This window comes from Danio rerio, chromosome 22 (assembly GCF_049306965.1).
Source record: "Danio rerio strain Tuebingen ecotype United States chromosome 22, GRCz12tu, whole genome shotgun sequence".
Taxonomy (NCBI): Eukaryota; Metazoa; Chordata; class Actinopteri; order Cypriniformes; family Danionidae; genus Danio; species Danio rerio.
In genome coordinates, this window is record NC_133197.1 from 33,563,106 (window position 1) to 33,575,806 (window position 12,701).

The following is a 12,701-nucleotide window of genomic DNA, read 5'->3' on the forward strand; positions in this document are numbered from 1 at the left end:
TGACAATTTGCTATATCAATTATTTAAATAGTTTTCTTATTTTGTTTCTTTTACTTTTATTTCTCATGTCGATCTCTCTGCTTTTGAATTATTATCTTCATTTTATTGAAGATACATTAACTGAAACTGTCGTCAACTCATTACTTTTTAATTTTTTCACTTTTTACCTTCTTTCCTTAATCCATCCTTTCTCAAAACACATTTTAAGATGCACATTTCATTCCCATAGGAAATCCCACACCAACAGCTCCCAAAATTACATGCACATTAAATCTCAGTTTGTGCTTTTGTGTTTTCTCCTATTATTTGTAATTTTTTTTCTTCATTATTTCCTTTCTTTCATTGCATGTCCCACATTGTCTTTGTTGAAAAGCAAATAAACTCTGTCTTATGAATTTAATAACCTAAATCTACAGTTCCCAAATATATATAAAACACATACTATGTTTATATTTTCATTCAATAAGGATATCATTTTATTGATTAAATCAACTATAAAAACAATATTTATATTTCAAAGAAATGCACAGCTTGTTTAACTTAAAAAGAGAAAAAAAAAGAGGTTACATTTAAAAAATATTAAAAAGTGTATATTAATATGAGTACCAGAAATATTTGGACATATTTGAACAAAAGAAATGTAATACTAGATTTAAGTTATTTAAATTACATTATATATATATATATATATATATATATATATATATATATATATATATATATATATATATATATATATATATATATAAATATATATAAATATATATAAATTATTTCTTGCATTGACAATTTATCCTGCAAGCATGCTATTCTTTCTAAAATATATATATATATATATATATATATATATATATATATATATATATATATATATATATATATATATATATATATATATATATATATATATATAATTTTAATTTAATTTAATTTTTTTAGAATAGCATGCTTGCAGGATAAATTATGTCAATGCATGCAATAATTAATGGCAACTCATTGATTTATTAGTTAGTGATGCAATTATACCCAAGGTGTGCATTTACTACAAATACAACAAACCGGAGTCAATTATTCTGCTTATACTACAGTTGTCTACATATTTTTAGACGTCTGTCAAGTTTTTGTCATTAAACTGCTCCTGTGTGCAGCACTAGTTTCTTACACACCTCATAAACCCTTCTTCTTCGATGCGAATTTTGACTGTTGTAGCTAGGAAATAACTGAAATCAATGAGCGTATGAAACTGTAATTCCCACAAAACCTGCCGGAACTACTACTAGCTGTGTTTACATGAAAATAACAGCACACCTTAGAAAGTTAAATCGGCCAATCAAAATCAAGCATTCAATCAATCAACAGTCTACAATTACCTTTTTTTCCAGAAGTATCGCAATCATAATTGTTGGTGTTGAGGCTCGCAGAACAGTGCTTTACAAAATAACCAAGAAAAAAATAAAAACAGTGAACTCATAAATTGTAGGTTATTGTCCAATTTTGATGTTCACTGGAGTGATGATTTCTGCAAATCAAAATATCTCTATACCGATTACTGATGTGCTTATATTATTAAGCAAAATTAGCAGATGTTTTGTATAAACATTTTCTGACTAACAAATCAAAATGATCACTATGAAATCTAAAAAAAACACAGATTCAAAATTATGCAATTCAAGAATTTTAATGTCAACATATGGTGCAACTTTCTGCCAAAACAGGTTGTCCAAAAATTTTAAACAAAAGGTCTTGTAAAACAAAGATTCACTCTGAGAATCCAAACGAAACAATCCACATAACGGTCCATGAAGAATTTAGAGTCCAAAGCATTATTGTGTTGTTTAGTTGTATACAGGCAACTGAGGTTATCCAACTCGGAGCGGCGGCGCCACCAACACCACTCCATCCCCTCGAACAAACAGCATGGGAATATTTCGCTTCGTCGACTGCAAATGTCAACAAAATTACATTTTATTCACTTTCATATTTTAAGGACAACAATGCACTATTTTTTTATTTTATACACATTAACTATATTTCAATTCACCCATTTTAAAGTGCATTTAGGAAAATGCACAAAAAAATGCTTGATGGAAATGCAACATGCATATAAATTTAAAAAATCCAGAGAGAAAATGTATGTTCGCAACTAAATAGGATCTAAATAGGATAAACTTATCAGATAAAAAGAATGTGTATTAACTAAAATGATAGCATGCAAACCAAATACATTCCAGCATGCACAAAGAAGTCATGCGTTTTTTTTTTGTTTTTTTTTACAGATCATGTGATAGAAAAAAAAAAATGGGTGTGACAGGATGGCATTTATAGACAAACTATTGCAGCCAGCACACTGTAAAACATCTAAAATGTTGTTTTGGTCTTTTTTAACCCCTTCAGACCCTGCGTCCATTACAATGGACATCACATGACATCCCATTTTTCTGAAATTTGGAACATAATTCAGGTCTGAAGGGGTTAAAATCTCTCAGCCAAAGTCTGTCATCAAAGTGGTTCAGTCTTATTATTTCCTGCGCTGTCTTGATTGCCTCCAAGGTTATAACAGTTTTGGATTTTTCATTACTTTTAGTTTCCATTTCGTTTTGACTTTTTGTTTTCAAATTCAGTTAGTTTTAATTAGTTTTAGAGGTAGATTTCTTAGTTTTTATTAGTTTCTATATTTTAAAAATGTCTTAGTTTTAGTTTAGCTTTTATTAGTTTTTAGTATTAGTTTCAGTTTTTTTTCTAAATAAGGATATTTGTTAGGTGCAAGATTCAAAATCAATAGAATATTGTTTAATAAAAACGCAGTCATACATTTTTTAAAACATGTATTCAGAGAACACATCATCTACCACTACCATCTACCCATCCTCAAACCAAACTCAAATACAACAGCCCACAAGATAGCAGTTTTAGATACAATATGTGTGCAAGGCTGCTTCTGAGGTTAGACACAGTAGTGATGGGCAGGGCCGGATTAATCAATGGGCATTATAGGCACAGGGGCCCGTCCGCACTTAGATTTTGCCTACTCTTCATCACAAGGAAGACAAGAGGGAATCATTAATAAGTGTGTGTATTAAGGGGGACTTTGTGTTATCCAAATCATGTGCATTATAAGTTTGTAGATGTTATACATTAAAAATACCCCTAAATATAAATTTTAGTACTACTTCAGTGAACTTGAACAAGTACATTAATATCCATTAACTTCCACTATAGTTGTATTAGTATTTTATTTTTATATAAAGTGTGCTTTAAATGCTGTAAAAAATAAGTTAAATATGTAGAAAAAAAATTGTAAAATTAAAATTTGTAGACTATAAATATATGTAATGTATATCATTTATTATAAAAATGTGGGCAATACATTATAAATTAATTTTATTTAACAAATATTATATTAATCTTATTTTTTAATTCAACTATGGGGTGCGGCTAGGGGGCCAACAAGACATTGTGCCCAGGGGCCTCTGGATTATTAATCCGGGTCTGGTGATGGGAAATTCAGATTTTGAATGCGGATGTTAGGACTAACATTAGTAGTAGTAGTCAGCAATAGTAATTTCAGTCAGTCAAAACATCACCATGATCTGAAAAATGTCTAACCAGTAAAGTTTTGCGACCCAAGTGAATCATGATTCACTTATTTAAATTCTATTACGATTGTCTGTTATGAAATAAACTTACGTTTCACAAGATCCTATCATTTAAGCCTCGGTTTACCCGCGCTGCAGTTGTTCCAGTTCAGTTTAGCCACACAGCAGGCTGTACTGCTTGTGTTTGGTTCACTGAATCACGCATGCGCAGTCTTATCGCTTCACCGATTCTCACTGTAACGTTACTGTTCTAATAACTGGATGAGAGTATACATTGAATTATTTAGAGTCAGAAGGGGGGGGGGGGGGGGGTATTAGGCTTGTTATAAAGTAGTTGGTGGATAAGTGCTTACTGGAGAAGCGAATTGTTTCAAATGATTCAGTTCGATTTGGTGAACTGGTTCAACCGGTTCACTTAGAACAGGGGGGTCACACTCAAATCCTGGAGGGCCGAAGCCCTGCACAGTTTAGTTCCAACCCTGCTCCAACACACTTACCTGTAGGTTTCAAACAAGCCTGAAGGACTCAATTAGTTTGATCAGGTGTGTTTAATTAGGGTTGGAACTAAACTGTGCAGAGCTGCAGCCCTTTTGGAACGGAGTTTGACACCTGTGACTCAGAAGATCCGGTTAAAAAGATTTGTTCGCGATCGCGATACAGAAATAAAACCCATTATTGGGCACAAATATGTTAAAGTAATAGTTTTATGTCTCTTATGCTGTCACCGTGCTGCGGTCATGTCCACTCGTTGTTTTTGTCGCGGGAGCAACAGCGAGGATGACTAGAGAAGAACCGGCTCGATCTGGCCAGTGGCAGCAGGAGACTCTGAGGTGCGAAAGGGTCAAACACAAACACCTGCAGCACGGATCATATTTACTTCTAAAAGGCTTACAGAAAGATTATGTTTTAAATACATTTACAAATACGAAAACGAAGGAGGTTTTTGCTGTAATTTTAGTTAGTTTCAGTTAGTTTTGTATGTAAACAATACAGTTTCAGTTAGTTCTAGTTTTTTAAAAAACTTGTTTTTATTTTTAATTTTAGTTAACAACAATTGTTTTACATTTTAGTTTTATCGTTCGTTTTTGTTAACTATAATAACCTTGATTGCCTCACACTTCCAAAAGACATTTAATTCCTTACGTTTCATCTTCTGAGGCGCAGGTTATTTATTATGTAAGAAAAAAGGCCCACTGTGGCTTCTACTGCAGCAAATGACTTTTTTTAATATAATTGGCACCAGTTTATCAGGAAGTGACTATTTTGTTTTCTTGGACTCATTGGATGAAAACAGTGCTGCATTCACAAATGATTTTATATGATATTCCTGTTTTTTTGCACATACATTTCTTACACACCTTTGGGTAGAAAACTAGGGGTGTAACGATTTATCTTTGTACGATTTATTGCGATGCAAAAATGTCACAATATGCATCGTGGCGTTATGCTGATTTGATTACGAGATGACGTCCGTTTTCCCTTATTAGTTGAGCTGTTTGCACATGAGCTACGTTCCACCTGCTGTCGCACGCGAGTTCAGATTGCAGCAGCAGTAATGTTAGCAGACCAAGATGAGTGGAGCTGAAATAGAGGATGGCTCATCCTCTCAAAATCAGACGTCTGGCAACATTTCGGTTGTACAGTCATTGCTTTAGACTCGTCCGCTTTTTGACACGCATACTGGGTCAAACATCCTAAGTTTTAAAGTCTTCACAGTGATTTACATACTTTGCACAGCTACATGGAAATCTCCTAATGGTGTTGAAAGAGTCACATACTGTATTTATAAGGTACAATTCACCCTAAAATATCATTCTGTCTTCATATAATGTTCCCGCCGCAAAATCACACATGACGTGAGCTGACCGTGAGCTGTTACTACAGAGGGCGGACTTTGATAGACGCGCGCGTATGGCAAGCCGTTTTAGCATTTAAACCTTTGTTCTGACTATCCATAAATATATTTAGAGATATCTCTAATTATATTTTGACTATTCATAATTATAATTCGACTAGTCAGAATGACAATTAGAGATTTCTGCAATTACAATTGTACTAGTACGAAATCAGATTGGAGATATCTGCAAATATATTATGACTAGTCATATTCCTCCATTGACTTCCATTGAAAAATATTTGCAGATATCTCTAAATGAGTTTTGACTAGTCACAATTGTAATTAGAGATATCTCTAAATAAATTTAATTAAATATGAATTAAATACCTGGAAATGTGGATTTTTTTTTTTTTTTTTGCACACAAAAAACGCAAGTGACCAAGCAAAGCCTTAAGCTCTTACTGTTAAATTCAATTAAATAGAAAGCTTTTTTTTTTTTTTGCACCTTTACTTAAATTGTTCCTTAATTTTGTCTTTGTCATTTCAATAATATTTTTAAGAAGTTTAATTGTTTAATTTATTTTCTTAAAGAAGGTTCAGTTTAACAAGTTGAAACAAAAGAAATACATAAAAAATAATTTACTTGGTAAAATTTGCATTTCAGTTGAATTTTCAATTTTTATTCCAAATATCGTGATACATATCGAATCGTGAACATTATATCGTGATACACATCGTATCGTGAGCTGAGTGTATCGTTACACCCCTAGTAGAAACATAGCTTATGCTGCCAAAAAACAACCGATCTAAAAAAACATGCATTTAGGAACACATTTTATGTTAAATTAACATCCAAACGCATAAAAGTTCAGTTTTATTTGAAAATGGTGTCATGTAAACAACTGCTCACTTGCTGCAGTTACAATGTGCTTTAATTAGAAACAGATTCATGATTGATGTTGAATATGTAACCCTAAAAAATTGCTAAAGCATAGGGCTGATTTATTCACTTCTGCAGTTTACAAACAGTTGAAGGCAAATTTTTTTCCAAGTTATGGCAAATATTGTTTTACTTTGAGAAATATGTTGTATAATACTTTTTTTTTAATTTCTTCCAACTCTATATTGATAATAACTGTTGAGCTTGGATAACTAATTGAGTTGACACTGAGTATTCAAATGAACTCCAAATGCACATGAAGTCACTTTGATTAAGTTTTGCCGAAACGTGTAGGTGCATTGAACAATAGTGCTGCTTTTAAAATTAATAGCCATACTAATAAAGTCTTTCTAATATTTTCATTTACTTTGAGTGTTTTGGACTTACGATTTTATTGTTTATCTTTTTAAATCTATTAACCTAAGACCACCAACATATTAATTACCCCTGAAATTTTTTGTTTAATTTTGGATTTCCCAAGTTATGTTTAGGAGAGCAAGGACATTTTACCAATATTTCCCATAATAATTTATTCTAGTAATGGGTCGTTCATGAACGATTCGTTCATTTTGAACGAATCTTCAATATGACTCGGGAACTACGAGTCCTCTCAGGGAGTGATTCGTTCATCCGCGCGTGCGCACATTTGTGCAGGTATCGTTAATTTCAAGTCTTCATCACATTGGCAGAAGCCAATCATACGAGTTTAGAGCCGGAAAAAGAATTGATCCATTCACCTCTCAAGTCCTCTATCGGGTCTGAGTCACTCGTTCATCACGAGCCAATCATACGCGTTTAGAGCAGGAAAAAGAATTGATCTGTTCATCTCTCGAGTCCTCGGGTTTGAGTCATTCTGTCACGTGATGAACGAACGATCATGGCTCCTATCGGCTTAGACTGTGCATTGATTAAGATTGTATGTGACTGTCAGTGTAACGTGAATGAACCCCTGACATTTGAAGACATGAAGAGGTGAGCTGAGCAAAGAGACAACATGCCTTCATAGACAAAAGAGCAGGTAAACATTGAATTATTATTTTCTCCTTCTTATATATATTTATGATTTATTTGTCGTGCAGTCAACCTTTTGGGCTAGTTGTAGATGTGTTTGGAAGCAATTCGTATCATTTTAATAATATTTTGGCAAATTGAACCAAATGAACGGAATGACTCGAAAAAAGATTCGTTCACCTTGATGAATGAGACTCAAAGATCCGAGTCAGTAAAATGATCCGAACTTCCCATCACTAATTTATTCAAGAGAAAGTCCTATTTATTTTAGTTTGGCTAAAATAAATAAATAAATAAGCATTTATTTTCTATTTAATAAAATATGTAAGGAAATCTTTTTTGAAAATAATTAAAATTTCACAGGGGGGCTCCAAATGTAGCCTTAAACTCTATTTGCTTAGTTTTTTTCATCCAAATAATCCATTTCTAATATGCATGCATAATTCTCAAGTGTGAAAAAGTGAGGTTACAGTTAAGGGGTTAAACTAAGAGGAGTCAACTACAGACAGAAACTTTGAGTTACCTTATAAATCTCCTCATATGTCTCCTCGTCGATTTCCACAGTCGTCACTGTCTCTTCAACATCTCCGAGGATCATGTTTAAGTGCTGGTCATAGGCCTAATGAAATAAATCACACTAAAGTTTGATCACACATAATGATCCTCAATTATTTAGAGCCTCTTTTTGCATAAAACAAAAAGGCACCATTTTTGTTTATAATATTATATTAATATTTACAAAAACACAATATCAGTGTTTTAACTATAGACGATGAGGTAAGAAAACGTCATTGATTTTTAAATGGCATCAGTTGCCATGATGAGCAATTCTGTGTAAATGTCAACCTTGCCAAAATAGCAAAACTCTTTCCAAGTTGTTTGTGTAGGCTTGTACTTTACAGTTCAGTATAAATTATCAAAAAATGTCTTCAACGTTTTCAAACAAAATTATTTAATTTACCAAAGTCACACAAGTATCAATCTCATATTGACATCTGTCACATGCTTAAAGCTTTTTCTACATAAATCAGGGCTCGAAATTAACCTTTTTGCTTGGTAGCACCAGTGCTCCAAACTTTAAAAATTTAGGCGCATCAGCCAAAATTTTGTCACACACACCAATTATAAGCACCGTTACTACAAGTTTTACACAAACATATTTATTCATTGTATTTGAAATCAACACTAATCAAACTAACAAGCAAAAAAAAAAAAATATATATATATATATATATATATATATATATATATATGCAAGCGTGAGAAAAACATCTCAACGAAATCCTGTTATCACAAGAAAATACATTTTTATAACATAACTGAGTGACCGAAGCATACACGGAGCGCTCAACGGCCCTGCACACACTGCTTGAATGAATCTGTTAACGGTTTAACTGTGCTGTTCTCACAAGTGCTGTCTTATATTGCACTGATGCTGTTGACATATACTGTACCTTATTATATGCATACATGTTAATAGCAATACCGTTTTTTTTAGGAGTAGCGATGAAGGTTTACTCAGTGTAAGCCCGTTTGCGATGGTGTACGTGGTGTTCAATTTGACATATAGCTGCCACTTTCACGGCGGACAGCATCTGGCGATTATATGAAGGATTAAACAGAAGCTCTCGTGCTAGATGTGGCAAACAGTTACCTGAAAATTACATCCCACAGACTTTTCATAGTGGACTTGAAGCCAATGGAAGTCTTCCACTCTTGGAAAAGTGTAGATGGTGGATTAACATTCAGCACATGATCACTAGTATGATGTGTCATTATTTATAACTTTAGATGCCATGGTTTCTAAAACAAAATCTGTCAGGGTTATCTTTCTCATCTTCAGCGCTTTACAATTTTCGCGGTAGTAGCCCTCTCTGTCGTCCGAAGCCAGAAGGCGACTGAGTGATTAACAGCTGATATTAACCAATCATTCGCATTCAGTGCTAGAGCAGTGGTGGGCCAATAAGAAGAGCGCAAAGGCAGGGCAAGCATTACGGACTTGGATTTGTTTACTGCAACAAGTTGACATGATAACTGTTTTAAACCATTCCCGAGCGCTGCATTTTTGCAGACAAAGAGCAGACAAACTGGTTGCACACAACAATTTTAAGCTCTCGCAGAAATGCTCCCAAATATATTTTAAGGTCGCATAGATAAAATTTCGGGCGCATATGCGACCAAAATAGTCGCAATTTCGAGCCCTGTTAATGCAAATATGGTAAATAAAAGAAAATAAATATTTAAAGAAATGAATATTAAAATAATAAAAGTATATTTATGTCAACATTTATCCTTTTTGGTTGTGCTGTTTAATTCACACAAAGGAAGTTGTATTCAGTACATTTTTGGTCATCCATAAGTTTATTTACCTCTGTAAAATACAAAACATTTACATTTTTCTGATCCCTTATCTCTGTGATTTGTTATTAAAATCAAACAGATTTTTCAATATACTGTTCATATATACATACGTACTGTTAAAATAACACATTAGAACTGCTGTAGACTATTAGTTTAGACTTGTATTTTAGATCTAAATACAATTACAATATAAATATTATTTTAATCCTCTGTATGTTTCCTTTCTTTTACTAAACACTTTACATACTACACTAATGCGTGTAGTCAATTATTAGGATAAAACATTTGATTATTACATTTTAATAGATTTTATCAATTCACTTTTACATGTTTTTATCCTTTATTTTCTCCAAAAAATCCACAGACCAAATTCATGTGACTTTAATAACAGAACATAATACATTTAGAGACATAATTGAACTTGAGTCTGTATAAAATGTAGTATTTTCCCTCAAGGGCAGAATAACTAGAGCAGTGGTTCTCAAACGTTTTTCATCAAGTACCACCTCAGAAAAAAATTGTCTCTCCAAGTACCACCAAAATGAGCAGTATTGAGATACAATAGCCTTGTAGGCCCAGTAAAGCAGCTACAACTCTGCACAGTTAAAAAAACGTGGCAGATTACATGAGAAATATAGGCTATATGTCATATGACATTATATACATCATTTTTATCAATTTTGAAATGTGTGTAGCATGTACATGACATATTTTATTCCTCCACGTACCACTAGAAGGAAGCCTGCGTACCACTAGTGGTACACGTACCACAGTTTGAGAACCACTGAACTAGAGTATATAATATGTACAATGTGGTAGTTTCTCTCATGTGCAGTATAAATAGAGTATATAATAACTACAATGTAGTATTTTCCCTCACATGCAGTATAACTAGAGTATATAATATTTATATAAGTATTTTCCCTCATGTGCAGTTGTAGTTTAATTAGTATATATATATATATATATATATATATATATATATATATATATATATATATATATATATATATATATATAAATAGTATTCCCAGAGATGGGTTGCGGCTGGAAATGCATCTGCTGTCTAAAAACTTGCTGGATAAGTTGGCGGTTCATTCCGCTGTGGCGACCCCGGATTAATAAAGGGACTAAGCCGACTAGAAAATGAATGAATGAACATAAATATAATAATGATAAATATAATATGCCTAATGTTTGCCTCAGGTGCAGGATAACTAGAGTATAATCTGTTTAATTTAGTTTTTTCTCTCAAGCGCAGTCTAACTAGAGCAGGGGTGGCCAATCCTGTTCCTGGAGATCTACCTTTGCTTTGTTTGAAACAATATTTTTTGTCATTATTAGTGCAAACTTATATGAGCGATTATATCATTAAATGTGGAGGGGGGCCTAACAATATTTTCCAGGGAAAAAGGGGGTCTCAGGCAAAAAAAGGTTGGGAACCAGTGAACTAGAGTATATACTAAAGTAGTATTTCTCCCGCACATGCAGTCTAACTATAATATTTAATGTTTAATTTAGAATTTTCCCTCACGTGAAGGCTAACAATATATCTATAAAAGTACTTTACCTCAAGTGCAATTTAATAATGTTTAATGCAGCATTTTCCCTCACATGCAGATTAACTAGAGTCTATAATATGTTTAATGTAGTATTTTCCCTCACGTGCAGTATAACTGTATAATGTTTAATGTAGTATGTTCCCTCACGTGCAGTATAATTAGTGTAACTTATATATACACAATGTAACTTAGTATTTTCTTGCACGTGCAATGTAACTAACTTTATGTAACATTATATAATGGTTAATGTAGTATTTTGAATCAGGTTTAGTATAACGTTATATAATATGCTTAAGGTTGTATTTTTTCCAATAACGTACAGTAGAAACGTGTATTTAATGTAGTATTTTCCCCTCGTATGCAGTATATTATGTGGCATTTCCCTCACGTGCAGTATAACTAACTTAGAGTATGTAATGTAGTATTCCCCTCACATGCAGTCTGCCACGCAGTTCTCTGTCATTCCTCATCTTTACATAGATCCTCTCATCCAGACTGAGCCGAATCAGATCCAGAGGCTCTTCTACGGTGTTGGTGGTCTGTTGCTGTAAAGTAAATTTCAGTGATGTATTTTATTTGAATGAAAATGTCCATGCAAACAATCGTCGTAGTTACAAGCTGCTTTAGCATAGGCTACCCGTGTGTTCAACTAGTTAAAAATAAACACAATTAATACGATTAACCTCCGCGATAATCAAACAGCTAACGAAATATTTATACAAAGCAAAAATTGCAAACCTGCTCAGCGTCGTCCGCCATCTTTCAAATCTACCCAGAATGCATTTTCCGTTTCTCTCGCGAACAAATCATTAGACGGAAAATGCATCTGCTTCCTGTTAGACATAGATATATACGTTAGATGTCGCCTACCCTGTTGTTGTCTATTGGAAGGAATGCGTCAATAGATCCACCATGTTAGTACAGGGAACCGCTCCTTTGAAATGAATGCAAGCTGTGACCATCCAAAGCCAAAGATATACACATAGGCTATGATCGGGAGTTTTCCCGGATGTCACTGTGCAATTATTTATTTATTTATTTTTTTTAAATTACGAAAATTATAATTTTTCATCCCTTTTCTACATTGATGGATCAGTGATCGCACAGACATTCCTGAAAAAAGCTTGTGTTTGTGAGTATGGAAGTACTATTCCCCCTCCCTGTTAGATTTGAAACACATCTCCTCCTGCTTCCTTTAAATTCCGCATTTTCATATCTGGGAAAGCCCATCTCACATTTCCTGCAAAGGAAAATTAGACAATTTAGTTGTATAGTGAAAGTTGTGAGGCTGATCATCTGGATTGCATTGTTATCAAGAGTAGGCTATTTGGTGTTTATTTATATGCAATTTTGCATATGAAATTGCAACTTTATCAATTAGGCAATGTTGGGGT

At 33.2% G+C, this 12,701-nt stretch overlaps 1 protein-coding gene across 1 annotated transcript; it reads right to left on the reverse strand.

Annotated features, from left to right (window-relative positions):
• Positions 1-1,654: 1,654 nt before the first annotated feature.
• On the reverse strand, positions 1,655-12,129 carry lsm3 (LSM3 homolog, U6 small nuclear RNA and mRNA degradation associated). The gene is made up of 4 exons (NM_001386830.1): positions 12,046-12,129; positions 11,742-11,852; positions 7,908-8,003; positions 1,655-1,940 (listed from the first exon to the last, which is right to left on the reverse strand). Exons 1-4 carry the CDS (start codon positions 12,064-12,066, stop codon positions 1,860-1,862), a joined length of 309 nt encoding a protein of 102 aa, NP_001373759.1. The 5' UTR covers positions 12,067-12,129; the 3' UTR covers positions 1,655-1,859.
• Positions 12,130-12,701: the final 572 nt, after the last annotated feature.